At 41.7% G+C, this 19,287-nt stretch overlaps 1 protein-coding gene across 3 annotated transcripts in view; it reads left to right on the top strand.

Annotated features, from left to right (window-relative positions):
- LOC139576772 (transcription factor 7-like 1-A) overlaps positions 1-14,988 on the top strand; it is a 48,251-nt gene extending 33,263 nt beyond the window's left edge. Inside the window, exons 5-13 of one of the 3 annotated variants that reach the window (XM_071403214.1) lie at positions 8,144-8,279; positions 8,479-8,581; positions 10,532-10,615; positions 12,284-12,430; positions 12,683-12,845; positions 12,970-13,077; positions 13,308-13,359; positions 13,598-13,634; positions 14,061-14,171. In XM_071403214.1, coding sequence (XP_071259315.1) covers positions 8,144-8,279; positions 8,479-8,581; positions 10,532-10,615; positions 12,284-12,430; positions 12,683-12,845; positions 12,970-13,077; positions 13,308-13,359; positions 13,598-13,617 — 813 coding nt within the window. In that variant the 3' untranslated portion in view covers positions 13,618-13,634; positions 14,061-14,171. Of the gene's footprint in view, positions 1-8,143; positions 8,280-8,478; positions 8,582-10,531; positions 10,616-12,283; positions 12,431-12,682; positions 12,846-12,969; positions 13,078-13,307; positions 13,360-13,597; positions 13,635-14,060 lie in introns of all 3 variants that reach the window. The other 2 variants (XM_071403213.1, XM_071403212.1) reach the window with 2 other exon arrangements.
- Positions 14,989-19,287: the final 4,299 nt, after the last annotated feature.

The following is a 19,287-nucleotide window of genomic DNA, read 5'->3' as shown; positions in this document are numbered from 1 at the left end:
TACAAAAAAAAGCCGATACCGATTAATCGGTCGAATTTTATTTATTTGTAATAATGACAATTACAACAATACTGAATGAACACTTATTTTAACTTAATATAATATATCGATAAAATCAATTTAGCCTCAAATAAATAATGAAACATGTTCAATTTGGTTTAAATAATGCAAAAACAAAGTGTTGGAGAAGAAAGTAAAAGTGCAATATGTGCCATGTAAAAAAGCTAACGTTTAAGTTCCTTGCTCAGAACATGAGAAGATATAAAAGCTGGTGGTTCCTTTTAACATGAGTCTTCAATATTCCCAGGTAAGAAGTTTTAGGTTGTAGTTATTATAGGAATTATAGGACTATTTCTCTCTATACGATTTGTATTTCACATACCTTTGACTATTGGATGTTCTTATAGGCACTTTAGTATTGCCAGTGTAACAGTATAGCTTCCGTCCCTCTCCTCGCTCCTACCTGGGCTCGAACCAGGAACACATCGACAACAGCCACCCTCGAAGCAGCGTTACCCATGCAGAGCAAGGGGAACAACTACTCCAAGTCTCAGAGCGAGTGATGTCACCGATTGAAACGCTATTAGAGCACACCCCGCTAACTAGCTAGCCATTTCACATTGGTTACACCAGCCTAATCTCAGGAGTTGATAGGCTTGAAGTCATAAACAGTGCAATGCTTGAAGCATTGCGAAGAGCTGCTGGCAAACACGAAAGTGCTGTTTGAATGAATGCTTACGAGCCTGCTGGTGCCTACCATCGCTCAGTCAGACTGCTCTATCAAATCATAGACTTAATTATAACATAATAACACACAGAAATACGAGCTTTTGGTCATTAAAATGGTAGAATCTGGAAACGATCATTTCGAAAACAAAACGTTTATTCTTTCAGTGAAATACGGAACCGTTCCGTATTTTATCTAACGGATGGCATCCCTAAGTCTAAATATTGCTGTTACATTGCACAACCTTCAATGTTATGTCATAATTATGTACAATTCTGGCAAATTAATTACGGCCTTTGTTAGGAATAAATGGACTTCACACAGTTCGCAATGAGCCAGGCGGCCCAAACTGCTGCATATACCCTGACTGCTTGCACGGAACGCAAGAGAAGTGACACAATTGCCCTAGTTATAAGACATTCATGTTAGCAGGCAATATTAACTAAATATGCAGGTTTAAAAATATATACTTGTGTATTGATTTTAAAGAAAGGCATTGATGTTTATGGTTAGGTACATTGGTGCAACGACAGTGCTTTTTTCACAAATGCGCTTGTTAAATCATCACCCGTTTGGCGAAGTAGGCTGTGATTCAATTAGAAATTAACAGGCACCTCATCGATTATATGCAACGCAGGACATGCTAAATAAATTAGTAATATCATAAACCATGTGTAGTTAACTAGTGATTATGTTAAGATTTATTGTTTTTTATAAGATAAGTTTAATGCTAGCTAGCAACTTTACCTTGGCTTCTTGCTGCCCTCGCGTAACAGGAAGTCAGCCTGCCACACAGGCTCCTCGTGGAGTGCAATGTAAGGCAGGTGGTTAGAGCGTTGGACAAGTAACCGGAAGGTTGCAAAAACGAATCCCCGAGCTGACAAGGTAAAAATCTGTCATTCTGCCCCTGAACAAGGCAGTTAACCCACCGTTCCTAGGCCGTCATTGAAAATAAGAATGTGTTCTTAACTGACTTGCCTAGTTAAGTAAAAAAAAAATACAGATTACCGATTGTTATGAAAACTTGAAATAGGCCATTCCGATTAATCGGTCGACCTCTAGTTTGAGTCAATCAGTTGTGTTGTGACATGGTAGGGGTGGTATACAGAAGATAGTCCTATTTGGTAAAATACCAAGTCCATATTATGGCAAGAACAGCTCAAATAAGCAAAGAGAAATAACAGTCCATCATTACCTTAGACATGAAGGTCAGTCAATATGTAAAATGTCAAGAACTTTGAAAGTTTCTTCAAGTGCAGTCGCAAAAACTATCAAGTGCTATGATGAAACTGGCTCTCATGAGGACTGCCACAGGAAAAGAAGACCCAGTTACATCTGCTGCAGAGGATAAGTTCATTAGAGTTAACTGCACCTCAGATTGCAGCCCAAATAAATGCTTCACAGAGTTCAAGTAACAGACACATCTCAGCATCAACTGTTCAGAGGAGACTACATGAATAAGGTCTTCATGGCTGAATTTCTGCAAAGAAACCACTACTAAAGGACACCAATTAAAAGAAGAGACTTGCTTGGACCAAGAAACACGTGCAGTGGACATTAGACCGGTGGAAATCTGTCCTTTGGTCTGATGAGTCCAAATTTGAGATTTTTGGTTCCAACCGCCGTGTCTTTGTGAGACGCAGAGTAGGTGAATGGATTATCTCGGCATGTGTGGTTTCCACCGTGAAGCATGGAGGAGGAGGAGGTGTGATGGTGTGGGGGTGCTTTGCTGGTGACACTGTCTGTGATTTATTTAGAATTCAAGGCACACTTAACCAGCATGGCTACCACAGCATTCTACAGCGATACGCCATCCCATCTGGTTTGCGCTTCGTGGGGCTAATCATTTCTTTTTCAACAGGACAATGACCCAAAACAGGCTGTGTAAGGACTATTTGATTCAAGAAGGAGAGTGATGGAATGCTGCATCAGATGACCTGGCATTCACAATCACCCGACCTCAACCCAATTGAGATGGTTTGGGATGAGTTGGACTGCAGAGTGAAGGAAAAGCAGCCAACAAGTGCTCAGCATATGTGGGAACTCCTTCAAGACTGTTGGAAAAGCATCCCTCATGAAGCTGGTTGAGAGAATGCCAAGAGTGTGCAAAGCTGTCATCAAGGCAAAGGGTGGCTACTTTGAAGAATCTCAAATATAAATATATTTTGATTTGTTTAACACTTTTTTGGTTACTACATGAATCCATATGTGTTATTTCACAGCTTTGATCTCTTCTATTATTCTACAATGTATAAACTAGTAAAAATAAAGAAAAACCCTTGAATGAGTAGGTGTGTCCAAACCTCTGACCGGTACTGTATATTTCCTGAGTTTTATAATATCTCCAAGATAGAGGACAGACACTTCAAAACCTTTTTCTTTATGATGTATTTTTATGACTGTCTATTTTGCAATTCATGAATGTATTATTCTGTGGGCTATAGTAGTAAAGGCCAAATTCAATATTTTATCAAATTAATGTTTTTGAGGCCTACCTAAAGAGGTCCTAAAATTCAAAATCAAATGGCTAAATGATCCATGGTATGACCTTCATAAAACAATTCCATGTTCCATATTCCCCCCCCCCCCCGAAACGTCTTAAACTAACTTAATCAATTTTTTTTATATTAAGACGACTTGTTGTTGTGGGAAATTCACATTTACTAACTGGTAATTACTGTTGAACTGCATTCCAGCTGAATGTTCAGGTGACAGACTGAAGAAGTGTAATACCATTGCCTTCATTTTTAAAAGTATTTTTATTTAATTGTAGCCACTCATAATATTCAGATCTAGTGGGAGGGACTTACTTACTTTTCAGTCAATACCTAATAAGCCAGTAGAAGTTGATGAGGTAACCATCTATGTCCCTTAAGGTAGACCACAGAGGGACCTCTCCTCTGGAGATGGTTTAAGCAGGTAGGCCGCTGGCCAAAATGGTTTTGCATGTGAACAGCCCACACCTACAGTACATATTTCTGTTCCACACTTTTTTTGGCAACGCTTTACTAAAATGCAGAGTCTGGTATCCATGTTGAAGTTGGCGCTGTTAAACTTAAAAATCCGTTCGAAGTGAACACGCGATTGGTGTATTCCAAAGTACAAATTATTAATGCCGATCATTTCCAATTCTCACTGAAGTGCTTCCCAAAATGTGTTGGCACTCAGGTCCAGAGGTTTCAAACAGCATCCACAATATAGGAGAAATTTTATCACATTGTACATGAAGTAGAACAACAAAGCCTGCCTAAAGTATACATGACATTTGAGCACTGGGTTTTCTACATAATGCAATAATGCTTTATGCAACCATCATATAATATGAAAGCTTTATCCGTATCATGGGTTCTTTGGTTGTTTACACCTAATGTGCACTTTGAACAAATGTATACTTCACGTTTTACAAGGCGTTAAACATTTTAAGTTCATTTTATCTCACTTTGCATTTGTAAATATTATCCTCGTCACAACTGGCATTTCTGAAATCAAAGCAGGCTTTGGAAGCAGGAGAAACAAGTTTGCTAAGACTTAAAAAGGGGGAAAGGTTGGAACTGATATAAAAAAAGGGCAGAAAAAGCATGCCTGATATTTGGAACAATTCTAAGCAGCGTGAAGTAAGAGAGCGTACAGCCGTCTCAATGCAAACCTTGTTCCCTCCTGGACCTCATTGGTTAGATGAGAGGTTGAGAAGGAGTTGGGGAGGGATACTGAAGAAAGGTTAGGTTGGAGGAACAAGATTCCTTTCTCCCCCCCCCACCCCTGACCCTCCCATGTGACGAGTTGGGCCAACAAGCGTTCCATTGAGCGGGGCAGCCAGGGGAAATGACTGAGGCTGAACGCTGCCTAATGAAAGTAGAGACGCTGGTTATTATTATCATCATCATCGTCCTCCTGGCTGTCCTGGCCAGCTCTAGTGCAGTTAGCTAGCAGACTATGGGGATCTGGAGTTTCTCTGGCACCACACAGCTCTATTAAAAAAGCTGAAATAACAATGAGTCTGCTCCAACAAACTTCTTGAAGTGTATATCCCAACTCCCATTGTGATTTATGCTGTATTGTGAGTGCTTTGAGTGTATATAGGATTTTTTCCCCCCGTAGACCATATAGATAGATCTAATACCAGTGTAGTGTACTCAGACCAAATCAATGAGAGATCCTAAAAATGTGTATAGGGGTAACGTCATCCTACACTCTGATCAACTGAGGGCTGAATATTGTGTGGGTGAGTTAGCGGCATGAAATAAGGGATCCAGTCATGTGTATGGGCATTGAGGTACCTAGAGTACTTACAGGTGTGACTTTTGGATCATGGGCCCTGTTGTTTTGCCTGTTAGGCTGAACAAACAGTTCTCTCCGCCACTAAATGGCCGTAATGGTGTTGGCATGTATCCGCAGGCTTTTACTGTGCCTTGGTGGGGATCCAGATTGCATCATAGGGCCCGTCACACGCACAGCCACAGCCTGCTTTGTTTACCAGGGAGGAAGAGCGACAGCCAAACAGGCAGGCACAGACATAGGGGCTAACCATCACCTTTACACACATGACTTAGTGACACGGTGACTACCAACAACATACAGTGCATTCGGAAAGTATTCAGACCCATTGACCTTTTTCAACATTTTGTTACGTTACAGCATTATTCTAAAATTGATGAAATTATTTATTTTCCTCATCAATCTACACACAATACCCCATAATAACAATGCGAAAACAACACAAGTGTCTGTCCTATATCTAGGAGATATTATACAACTCAGGAAATATACAGTACCGGTCAGAAGTTTGGACACACATACTCATTCAAGGGTTTTTCTTTATTTTTTACTATTTTATACATTGTAGATTAATAGTGAAGAAATCAAAGCTATGAAATAACACATATGGAATCTTGTAGTAACTAAAAAAGTGTTAAACAAATCATAATATATTTTCTATTTGAGTTTTTCAAACTAGCCACCCTTTGCCTTGATGACAGCTTTGCACACTCTTGGCATTCTCTCAACCAGCTTCATCTGGAATTCATTTCCAACAGTCTGGAAGGAGTACCCACATATCCTGAGCACTTGTTGGCTGCTTTTCCTTTACTCTGCAGTCCAACTCATCCCAAACCATCTCAATTGGGTTGAGGTCGGGTGATTGTGGAGGCCAGGTCATCTGATGCAGCACTCCTCACTCTCCTTCTTGGTCAAATAGCCCTTACACAGCCTGAAGGTGTGTTGGATCATTGTCCTGTTGAAAAACAAATGATAGTCCCATGAAGCGCAAACTAGATGGGATGGTGTATCGCTGCAGAATAGTCTCCTCTGAACAGTTGATGTTGAGATGTGTCTGTTACTTGAACTCTGTGAAGAATTTATTTGGGCTGCAGTCTGAGGTGCAGTTAACTCTAATGAACTTATCCTCTGCAGCAGAGCTAACTCTGGGTCTACCTTTCCTGTGGCGGTCCTCATGAGAGCCAGTTTCGTCATAGCACTTGATGAAACTTTCAAAGTTCTTGACATTTTCCTGATTGTCTGACCTTCATGTCTTAAGGTAATGATGGACTGTTATTTCTCTTTGCTTATTTGAGCTGTTCTTGCCATAATATGGACATGGTCTTTTACCAAATAGGGCTATCTTCTGTAAACCACCCCTACCTTGACACAACACAACTGATTAGCTCAAACGCATTAACCTTTAACAAGGCACACCTGTTAATTGAAATGCATTCCAGGTGAATACCTAATGAAGCTGGTTGAGAGAATGCCAAGAGTGTGCAAAGCTGTCATCAAGGCAAATGGTGGCTACTTTAAAGAACCTCAAATAGAAAATATATTTAGAATTTTTTAACACTTATTTGGTTACTACATAATTCCATATGTGTTATTTCATAGCTTTGATGTCTTCTATTATTCTACAATGTAGAAAATAGTAAATAAAGAAAAACCCTTGAATGAGTAGGTGTGTTCAAACTTTTGACCGGTACTGTATGCAAGGTCCCACAGTGCTCCGAGACAGGATTGTGTCGAGGCACAGATTTGGGGAAGGGTACCACAAAAAGGCAGTTGAATGTCCCCAAGAACACTGTGACCTCCGTCATTCTTAATTGGAAGAAGTGTGGAACTACCAACACTCTTACTAGAGCTGGGCACCCAGCCAAACAGAGCAATCGGAGGAGAAGGACCTTGGTCAGGGAGGTGACCAAGAACCCGATGGTCACTCTGACATAGCTCCAGAGTTCCTCTGTGGAGATGGGAGAACATCCCAGAAGCACAACCATTTCTACAGCACTCCACCATGCAGGCCTTTATGGTAGAGTGGTCAGACTGAAACCACTCCCCTGTAAAAGGCACATGACAGCCCACTTGGAGTTTGCCAAAACGCACCTAAAGGACTCTTAGACCATTAGAAACAAGGTTCTCTGGTCTGATGAAACCAAGATTGAACTCTTTGGCCTGAATGCCAGGTGTCACGTCTGGAGGAAACCTGGCACCATTCCTACGGTGAAGCATGGTGGTGGCAGCATCATGCTTTGGGGATGTTTTTCAGCGGTAGGGAATGGGAGACTAGTCAGGATCGAGGGAAAGATGAACGGAGCAAAGTACAGAGAGATCCTTGATGAACACCTGCTCCAGAGTGCTCAGAACCTCAGACTGGGGTGAAGGTTCATCTTCCAACAGGACAACGACTCTAAGCACACAGCCAAGACAACGCAGGAGTGGCTTCGGGACAAGTCTCTGAATGTCCTTGAGGGGCCCAGCCATAGCCCTGACTTGAACCTGATCGAACATCTCTGGAGAGACCTAAAAATAGCTGTGCAGCAATGCTCCCCATCCAACCTGACAGATCTTGAGAGGATCTGCAGAGAAGAATGGGAGAATCTCCCAAATACTGGTGTGCCAAGTTTTTAGCTTCATACCCAAGAAGACTCGAGGCTGTAATAGCTTTCAAAGGTGCTTCAACAAAGGGTCTGAATACCTATGTAAATGTGATATTTACGATTTTTTATAATTATTTTTTAGATATTCGCAAACATTTCTTAACCTGTTTTGCTTTGTCATTATGGGGTATTGTGTGTAGATTGAGGGGGGGAAACAATTTAATCCATTTTAGAATAAGGCTGTAACTCAACAAAATATGGAAAAAGTCAAGGGGTGTGAATACTTTCCGAATGCACTGTACCTTCATGCTCGTTGGCTCCATGGTGGATTTGGAACATTATGATGCAGAAGGCTATACATGTTAGTCAATGAAAATGTCAAACATCATGCACAACGTGTTACAAATGCCAGACTGTGTTATCTGTAAGTTATGAATGAGCCTATTTCTGTGAGAGTGTTTGGAGACCCAGGAATACCAGTAAACCCCTGCTCTAACCTATCCTGTCTCTCCCATGTCTAAAGTCCCTCTGTGTGTTCCTCTCGTCTCTCCTACAGTCCAACAAGGTCCCAGTGGTGCAGCATGCTCACCATGTCCACCCGCTGACCCCCCTCATCACCTACAGCAACGAACACTTCTCCCCCGGAACCCCTCCCTCACACCTCTCCCCGGAGATCCTTGACCCAAAGACAGGTACACACACAAACCTCATGGAATATCATGTTGCTGCCTAGTACAGCCTCTGATCCAAAAGCATTGCATGGCTTGCATTCAACTTTAACAGAGGTATGTCTGACTTAATCATTGGCTAATTTCTTAGAGATAATGACCTTGACTGTGACTAGTAAAATGACCTAAATGCTTAAACTGTACCCTTTTGTTTTCCCTTCAGGCATTCCTCGGACTCCCCACCCATCAGAGCTCTCTCCGTACTACCCCCTGTCTTCGGGTGCAGTGGGACAGATCCCTCATCCTCTGGGCTGGCTGGTGCCACAGTGAGTAACACACAGCGTTAAATCTTACAGTCCAAATCTCATGTTGAAGTTGAAGTCGGAAGTTTACATACATTAAAACTCATTTTTCAACCACTCCACAAATTTCTTGTTAATAAACTATAGTTTTGGCAAGTCGGTTAGGACATCTACTTTGTGCATGACACAAGTCATTTTTCCAACAATTGTTACCAGACAGATTATTTAACTTATAATTCACTGTATCACAATTCCAGTGGGTCAGAAGTTTACATACACTAAGTTGACTGTGCCTTTAAACAGCTTGGAAAATTCCAGAAAATGATGGCATGGCTTTAGAAGCTTCTGATAGGCTAATTGACATAATTTGAGTCAATTGGAGGTGTACCTGTGGATGTATTTCAAGGGCTACCTTCACACTCAGTGCCTCTTTGCTTGACATCATGGGTAAATCAAAAGAAATCAGCCAAGACCTCAGAAAAATAATTGTAGACCTCCACAAGTCTGGTTCATCCTTGGGAGCAATTTCCAAATGCCTGAAGGTACCACGTTCATCTTTACAAACAATAGTACGCAAGTATAAACACCATGGGACCACGTAGCCGTCATACCGCTCAGGAAAGAGACACGTTCTTTCTCCTAGAGATGAACGTACGTTGGTGCGAAAAGTGCAAATCAATCCCAGAACAACAGCAAAGAACCTTGTGAAGATGCTGGAGGAAACAGGTACAAAAGTATCTATATCCACAGTAAAATGAGTCCTATATCAACACAACCTGAAAGGCCGCTCAGCAAGGAAGAAGCCACTGCTCCAAAACCGCCATAAAAAAAGCCAGACTGCGGTTTGCAACTGCACGTGGGGACAAAGATGATTATTTTGGGAGAAATGTCCTCTGGTCTGATGAAACAAAAATAGAACTGTTTGGCCATAATGACCATCGTTATGTTTAGAGGAAAAAGGGGGAGACTTGCAAGCTGAAAACACCATCCCAACCGTGAAGCACAGGGTGGCAGCATCATGTTGTGGGGGTGCTTTGCTGTAGGAGGGGCTGCTGCACTTCACAAAATCAATGGCATCATGAGTAGGAAAAATATGTGGATATATTGAAGCAACATCCCAAGACATCAGTCAGGAAGTTTAAGCTTGGTGGCAAATGGGTATTCCAAATGGACAATGACCCCAAGCATACTTCCAAAGTTGTGGCAAAATTGCTTAAGTACAACAAAGTCAAGGTAGTGGAGTGGCCATCAGAAAGCCCTGACCTCAATCCTATAGAAAATTTGTGGGCAGAACTGAACAAGCGTGTGCGAGCAAGGAGGCCTACAAACCTGACTCAGTTACACTAGCTCTGTAAGGAGGAATGGGCTACAATTCACCCTACTTATTTTGGGAAGCTTGTGGAAGACTACCCAAAACGTTTGACCCCAAGTTAAACAATTTAAAGGCAATGCTACCAAATACTAATTGAGTGTATGTAAACTTCTGACCCACTGGGAATGTGATGAAAGAAATAAAAGCTGAAATAAATAATTCTCTGTACTATTATTCTGACATTTGACATTCTTAAAATACAGTGGTGATCCTAACAGACCTAAGACAGGGAATTTTTACTAGGATTAAATGTCAGGAATTGTGAAAAACCGAGTTTTTAAATGTATTTCGCTAAGGTGTATGTTAACTTCCGACTTCAACTATAGTATAGGAGAAACATTGACTACAGTCTGATGCATTTCTTAAACGTTAAAGCACGTTCTGATATTCAAATATTAAAACACTGTCATATTTGAGATATTTACGATAAATACTTCACATTCGATGGGTTTTGCCATGGGTCTTGTAATCAATTTGAATGGTGCTGTTCCTCACGCAGGGGATTGCAGTTGATGAGGGCTGGATTAGTGCTGCTGCGTTCTCTCTCAGTTGTGTCTGATCCTCTTCTCACTGTTGCCTCCCTCTCCTTCTCTCATTCTCAGGCAGGGCCAGCACATGTACTCTATCCCCCCAGGGGGGTTCCGGCACCCCTATCCCGCCCTCGCAATGAATGCATCCATGTCCAGGTGAGTGTATCTCTGCTTTTTGTCACCCAGTCTCAGGAACGTCCACCAGCCCCTAACCCTCCCTAAAAATGTAGATATTCAATATCTAGTGGTTACATTACACTCTTTAGTCATGTTTCTGATCTTGTCATTGCTCATTAGTTTATAACAGTATTAGGACAGGGGTATCCAACCATGGACAGTCAGTGGGGTAGGGACTACAAAGGAATGTGGGGGCTAAGTCTTCTAAAGATGAGATCAGCCTTCCTTCCAAAGAGAAAGCGAACAGACTATTGGCATTCAAAACCCTACCCGGTAGACAGCACTGTCTTTTCTCGCTCAGGCCAATGTTCTGAGTTGCTCTGCTACACACACACACACAAAGATGAAAGGCCTAAGAATCGATTAGGACAAATCAAAGCTAATCTGAACCGACAACTCCCATCTGATTTAACTCTCTGCCCACTGTCAAATTTGAAAGATTTGTAGCGAGCCTTCCGGTGCTAGTATGGGATGAAATATTCATCAGGGTCTCAATGGGATCAATAGTGCTCTCAGTTCCTGCCACATTGTTACAAAGTTTGTCTTACCGTCCGCCCCCCTTGAACAAGACTTGATACGTGTGTCAGGTAATACTTGACAGTTTTGTCATAAATATATTACTTTATGTACTGTATCTCATACAGTATGTAGCAAAATGTCTGCTTGACTTTTTATGTTTTATATTTTTCTTTTCCTCATTGTTTTTTTGGGCTGCTGGGATGGTAATGGTTGAAAGAGGCCCGCCCCTCTTACGTATGAGATTATAGTTTAAATCAAAAAATATTGGAGAGATTATTTTCATAAAATTTACCCTATTGGGTAATCCTCAATTTGACTTGTTACTGTTAAAGGGATACTTCAGGATTTTGGCAATGAAGCCCTTTATCTACTTCCCTGGAGACAGATGAACTTGTGGATACCATATTTGTCTGGGTGCAGTTTGATAGAAGTTGCTAACTACCGTTTGCGCAATTGCTAACTAGCATTATCGCAATGACTGGAGTCTATGGGAACAGCTCGCAAAACTACCTCGAACGTCCTTCATACTGGACTCCGAGACATAAAAATGGTATCCACAAGTTCACCTGACTCTGGGGAAGTAAAGCAAGGAAAGTGTCTGTGCACACTCACAAACTTACAGTACAATGCTATAGTAAATCATGGACCATATCTGTCTTAAATGTTATGAGATTTTTATGAAGCATTGAAGGATTTTCCATTCAATCATGTATTTAACAGGAATGTGTGGCAGAGGAGCACGGACCTTAATTTCCCCCTTTGACCATGTACAATGTACCATTGTGTTGTGTTAGCACCACTCTCGTTTTCCGACAGTTATCTGAATGTTCTGTTCTGGTAGCTGTGGAAGTCCCTCCATGGTTTGGAACACAGGGAGGAAAGTGGTTTCAGGTGTCAGGGCCCCTTGGTCACCATGGTTACCACACACTCCACTTTTCTCCAGGCATGGTCGGATAAAGGGGCTTTTGAGCCTTTATTTGAAGAAGAAAAAAATATGTAGCTAATTTTGGACATTACTTTAGTCTAGACTCCAGACAGACGGTCAAAGCAGTCGAAGTTGACTTGACAGGGCAGACAGAAAGTGCCTGTGAAAAGTTTAACAGGTGTTTGTCTTTTGTTGTTTTCCAGCTTGGTGTCTAGCCGTTTCTCCCCCCACATGATGCCCCACCACCCCCACGGCATGCACCAGACTGGCATCCCTCATCCTGCTATCGTATCACCAGCCATCAAGCAGGAGCCCAACAGTCATGACCACATGAGCCCCTCCATGCATTCGTAAGGACCATTAACTAACAGATTCTTCACATTTACTTACAGCCAAACATATAAACACTTTATACTGTGATCTTATTCAAATGGATTATTGACTGAGTATCCAGTCTCTATTCATAATTCCATTTAAAGGGCCAGGATTCAAGAATATCCTGACTCTTTGTAATGGGTCAGCCAGGTCTTCTGGAAGGGAATCAGACCTCACACAAAAGGACTATTTTAAGGGACATTTGAATGTGTGTTTTGTTGTCTCAGCAGGAAGTCTCCTGGCCCGGCGAAGAAGGAGGAGGACAAGAAGCCCCACATCAAGAAGCCTCTGAATGCCTTCATGCTGTACATGAAGGAGATGAGGGCCAAGGTGGTGGCTGAGTGCACCCTGAAGGAGAGCGCTGCCATCAACCAGATACTGGGCCGAAGGGTGAGCACAGCACACTGCCTGACCACACAGACACACACACAACAGGTTGGGAATGTGTTTGTGGATGTAAATTCTGTACATGCTTCGACTAGTTCTCTGACTTTTGTCATGTTTGTGTTCACAGTGGCACTCACTTTCGAGAGAAGAGCAAGCGAAATACTATGAGCTGGCAAGGAAAGAGAGGCAACTCCACTCCCAACTCTACCCAGGCTGGTCAGCACGAGATAACTATGTGAGTAGGACATCTTTCCATGGATCTTTTAACAATGAGGGACATGTGGGTTGCTTAAGCGCCCCCTCATTTCCACTTGGTTTAAAAACGATTCAATACTGTATCTGTAATAATAACTGTACTGTTGTTCTCATACACTGAAGTTGTATGAGGTAGTGTTGAAGCATGTCGCTGTCACTTGGATAGAGACCAGTTTTTTTCTAAATACATTGTTTTGTTTATCTGCTCAGGGAAAGCGGAAAAAGAGGAAGAGAGATAATAAGCCAGACTCAACACCAGAGGGTAAGGGGCCCTTTTCTCTCTGTCCTTCTCTTGGACCGTTCTTCTCGATTTAGGGCAGAAAGAACTCCATCTGTTGGCCTGTGTGAAATAGTACCCCAAGCTTCACTTTGCTGGTCATGTGACTTGGCAGTGGTCCAATACAACATGCAATATGCAAAATAACACCTTTTTAAGTTTTTGACTTCAGTTTTTTCCTTCTTTACTAACTCCTCTCTTCCTTCTATACTTTGACAAGCAGCATATGAGGTTCAGTGCTAATAGTGACGTTGTGGCAGGTATGTCTGCTGTTATGAACCAGTGTGGCTGAACTGCAGGCCACTGCTCTCCACTCCACCCGCAGTGGTTTGGTTTGTTGCAGCAGAACGCTCAAACCTCATTTACATGCAGGCATTTAACGTGTCATCGACTTTGTTTATATGATCACAGACGTTTTTCTGCCTGATTTGTTTAATTTATAAAAGCATATGCCATTTTGTCGTTAATTTCACTTCTGCAACTTCACCTTTTTTTAATAAATTAATTCAAAGTTTATCTGTTTGTCCCAGACCTTTTGGTTTTCCATGTTCTGTACATTGTCTGTGAATGTTTTGTATTTTTTGGCCAGCTATCATGTGTACAAGAGAACGGGCACTGTTGAAGGACACGATTGTCGGCTTCTTTAACAGCAATATTGACGAAGCCCCTTCCTTTTGTTTACCCAGACTTCTCAATCAGGAACAAGAATCAGTGTGTGCAGTACCTACCCTCAGAGAAGATGTGTGACAGCCCTGCCTCGTCTCACGGCAGCATGCTGGATTCTCCAGCCACACCCTCTGCAGCTCTGGCCTCCCCGGCTGCGCCCGCTGCCACCCACTCAGAGCAGGCCCAGCCCCTGTCCCTCACCACCAAACCAGAGGGACGCCTGCACCATCATTTCCTAACTGGCAAGCCCTCTGGATCTGCTTCTTCTTCGTCATCTTCATCCTCTTCCTCCTCGTCCCACCCAAGCATCTCTATCCCTATTGGTACTTCAGGCAGCCACTCCAGCCACTCTGCACCAATTTTCTCTCGGCCAATCCCATTCAGCTCCCTACACCACTCGATGCTCTCCCCGCCCTCTCCTTTCCATCAAGCAGCCCTGCATTCCCATCATGCCCTGTTCCAGTCACAGCCCCTCTCCTTGGTAACCAAATCGTCTGACTAAATCTACAAAAGCAATTCCTTTCTCTTTTATTGTGCTGTATATTGCTTTTACTTTTCAAAAAATTGATATTAGAACAACTTTTTTTAAATGATGAAAAGGAAGAAATATTATTGGTCAATATTTGATCCTGTCCTTTTCTACTCTCAATGAAACAAAATGTATTTTTTTGTAAAGTTTACTACAGAACTGGTTTCTCTTTTTGATGCATTTATCCAATGAACCAGTTGTATAAAATAACCCATGTATAAAATGTTTCTTTAAGAAAAAACAAGGAAAATAAAAAACACCCTCTCCTTTTAACCAAAACCTGATTTAATGTTAATATTGAGTTTAATTCATAGTTTTTGCCAATTATTTCAGTAATTTCAATGATCCCTTTTAAATTCCCAAGTGTGTGACCTTCCTTTTGACATGTTAAATAAACCTTTGAGATTGTTTCTTAGAAATGCCTGCTTCTCATTTCTTCCATGCACTCTGCAAGACGAGTGTTATTTTCATCACTCTCTGATCATGCACATTCATTTGAATATGAATCAATAACATAATTGTTACATTATATGAATTTTGAAGCAATGTACACATTTCCTACAGATTCAAACCGGGTAGATGTAAATACAGGTGCAGATGCTAAGTTGGAAGGGGCCTATTTGCTGGGAGTTTTAAAACTTATCAACAGCTGATGGAGGCACTGTGAAGTTCTTCAAGATAAATATTGGAAGTGGTCATTCATCGGTTAGTAACAGATATGTTGTATTTTGGGCACTTTAGTTGTGGATAATAAATATATAATCACGATAGTGGGGGAAGAATCACTAGTTTATCTTTAATAGGGTGAATTTAGGCTAACCACGCTGGAAAATGACAACCTGTGCCAAGGTAACATTTTAAGCCAAATATAAATACAAATAAAAAATAAAAGACATCCTGGAATGTAGAGTTCCATAACAACGACAAACAAGCAGGTCAGCCTCCTCCCCAGCACACCAAACCCCTTTCCCTCGCACAGTTCTACTGCATCTTTATTCACCATTTGGCACAGTGCTGAGGCTTAATTAACTCCGAGGTAATGGGATGGAGCTCCTGGGACCTAATTAGGATATTCAGTTAGTCAAAAATACACAAGGTAGGTTACAGTTTTTGGTGGCTTTGGAGATGAGGACCAGTGCCAGGGATGGTCCAATTAGCCTCTAGCTGTGGTACTAGCCTGGAAGAGCACATTGAAGTTCCTTCGCCCTGTGACTCTATGTTTTAGACCTTACCTTGTCCTTACCCACACTTCCCACAAAGAAGAGAGAGAGGAGAGCTACAGTTAGATTGCCATTGAGATAATTGGTAGTTTGGGTATTCTAAAAATCAAATTGAAGAAGTAAGAAATGAGTCAATGTATTCCTGCAACATCCAGATGGTAGGAGGCTGACCAGCCTTCCTGTCCCAAATCCACTCCTCTTTGGTTTCCCCAGGGTATCCCCTCCTGTGTAACACTAACAATGGTTGACAACATGCACACTCATTTGCTTACCATGCTCAGCATCCTTATCAGCTCTGATTGAGAGGCTATGAACATACAGATTCGCCTAGTTCTGATGGAGCAGAGTAAAATAATATGGCTCTGTACACAAAATTATGCGTTTTATTCTAATTCTATATGTATGCAAACAATACCAATAGCTGTCATTCATTAGTGTTGTCCATAATCGATAACTTGAACCATTTCCTCAACACAGCTGTAGGACAATGCCCTCAGACAAGGGTGTCTCGCTCTCTCTTAGACTGGGTTCTTCATGGCCTGAACTGCGAGCGACAGACTGACGGACATGTGCACACAGAGGATTTGTTTCCATTTTTGCCCTGCGGTGAGATACTGAGATGTCAGTCTCCCAGCAATGTTTTAACTAATTATTAGTCTCTGCTTGTTTTCCTCTGTCTTATGTCATCACAGGCAGAGGCCGTGGTCTCTGGTGCCACGCCTGCCTACCCTCAGCTACTTCTCCAATCCATCACTGATATGACAGGTAATGAGTTGTCAACAACAACCGATAAAACTGTCTCCTCAAGGCTATACATCTATTGTAATGTTACATTCTCTATAGTTAGTAACACATAAAACTGAGAGACTCCAGGTGAATGACTTAAAATATGCTGGCTATCCCAGGCTGGCTTCAAGCCATGTTATACTGCTTCAAAACATGGCTGCATCAAGCAATGTCAATGAATTTCAGTCAATATCCATCACTGCATTCTTGTTTCAAAATTATCATAGGAATACAGGTGCAGAATTTGTGATGAGGCAATAGTATTAGATGTACCTTGTTTCATACACTATATATACAAAGGTATGTGGACACCCCTTTAAATTTGTGGATTCGGCTATTTCAGCCACACCCATTGCTGACAGGTGTATAAAATCGAGCACACAGCCATGCAATCTCCATGGACAAACATTGGCAGTAGAATGGCCTTACTGAAGAGCTCAGTGACTTTCAACGTGGAACTGTCAGAGGATGCCACCTTTCCAACAAGTCAGTTTGTCACATTTCTGCCCTGCTAAAACTGCCCAGGTCAACTGAAAGTGCTGTTATTGTGAAGTGGAAACGTCAAAGTGCAACAATGGCTCAGCCGCGAAGTGGTAGGCCACACAAGCTCACAGAAAGGGACCAGCGAGTAGCGCGTAAAAATCGTGTGTCCTCCGTTGCAGCACTCACTACTGAGTTCCATACTGCCTCTGGAAGCAACGTCAACACAAGAACAGTTCGTCGGGAGCTTCATGAAATGGGTTCCTTGGCCGAGCAGCCACACACTAGCCAAAGATCACCATGAGCAATGCCCAGCGTCTGCTAGAGTGGTGTAAAGCTCACCGCCTTTGGACTCTGGAACAGTGGAAACGCGTTCTCTGGAGTAATGAATCACGCTTCACTATTTGGCATTCCGACAGGCTAATCTGAGTTTGGCGGATGCCAGGAGAACGCTACCTGCCCGAATGCCTAGTGCCAACTGTAAAGTTTGGTGGAGGAGGAATAATGGTCTGGGGCTGTTTTCCATGGTTCGGGCTAGGCCCCTTAGTTTCAGTGAAGAGAAATCTTAATGCTACAGCATACAATGACATTCTAGAGGATTCTGTGCTTCCATTTTTGTGGGAACAATTTGGGGAAGGCCTTTTTCTGTTTCAGTATGACATTTCCCCCGTGCACAAAGCGAGATCCATACAGAAATGGTTTGTCGAGATTGGTGTGGAAGAACTTGACTGGCCTGCACAGAGCCCTGACCTCAACCCCATCCAACACCTTTGGGATGAATTGGAACACTGACTGTGAGCCAGGCCTAATTGCCCAACATCAGTTCCCGACCTCACTAATGCTCTTGTGGCTGAATCCCCACAGCAATGTTCCAACATCTAGTGGAAAGCCTTCCCAGAAGAGTGGAGGCTGTTATAGCAGCAAAGGAGGGACCAACTCCATATTAATGCCCATGATTTTGGAATGAGATGTTCGACGAGCAGCTGTCCACATACTTTTGGTCATGTAGTGTATGTAGCTGCAATGTATAAAATTCATATTTGAACAAATGCTATCCTATTTGTTGCTTCATACATACAGGCTAGAAACTACATTTATTTTTCTTGATATTAGTATTTTAGGTTTTATTTGCACAACATTGTAGAGTCTGAATCCTTAGCCCCTCGTTGATTAACTATAATAGAGTGACAATTAAATCTTATGATGGAATTAAAAATGTACCAACAGCATTCTACCTATAAACATTTTCCTGATCCCATTTGAAAATAACAGATATTAGTACTGTATATTTATTGAAAGAGGGGGGGTTATTGTCACCCATTGTAAGTGTGCATCCCTAGCCCTTACTCGTCACTGTTGATCCAATAATAAGTATTGTATTTGGTTGCCTCTACTAGATATCTGCCATGTGCACAAGGTCAGATTTAATACATGTTAATTTTGCTCATTAAATTCTTGCAGTCTCTTGTCATGGTTCTTTTTTGGGCCCTCCTTTGATCTCAAATTCATTCCAGGTTAACCCTTTGATATTTAAAATGCATGACACTGTAGAGATCCAAATAAGTACCCCATTAGACAGAGGAGTTAATACGATTCCTCTCAGGTTAGAATATCAGTGGTTAATTCTTGAATTAAATAAATAATACTATTGGATTATAGAGAAGGATCCATTCAGATTGGCATTCAGGAGACACTGTAACATCCTGTTATTTTATGCAGGTAGCATGCTGTCAAAAGGACATAAAATCCTAGTAGTGGCTTATAGGCTACAATATTCAGGTCTGGCTAGCACATTGACACATTGACTCTGTACCGGCACCCCCTGAATATAGCCCCGCTATTGTTATTTACTGCTGCTCTTTAATGATTTGATATTCTTATCTCTTACTTTTTTTGTTGTTGTATTTTTTTTAAACTGCATTGTTGGTTAAGGGCTTGTAAGTAAGCATCTCACTGTAAGGTCTACACCTGTTGTATTCGGCGCATGTGACAAATAAAATTTGATATATGAGCCATAATAACAGTCAGAATGAGTAAGTAATCCACATTCTACATGGACTGTCTAGGAGGGGTAGGGCTGCAAAAAATAAATGTAGTGCTGCTTATCTCAAATTTCAATTATGTTATTGTCTACAGACAGAACGGAAGAGTCTACCAGATTATCAACTAAAGTAATACATGCATACAGGGTTCAAATATGGGTTCAAATATGTCATTATTTCTGTACTTATA

Source organism: Salvelinus alpinus, chromosome 5, assembly GCF_045679555.1.
Source record: "Salvelinus alpinus chromosome 5, SLU_Salpinus.1, whole genome shotgun sequence".
Lineage (NCBI taxonomy): Eukaryota > Metazoa > Chordata > Actinopteri > Salmoniformes > Salmonidae > Salvelinus > Salvelinus alpinus.
This window is presented reverse-complemented; position numbering and strand designations above follow the sequence as displayed.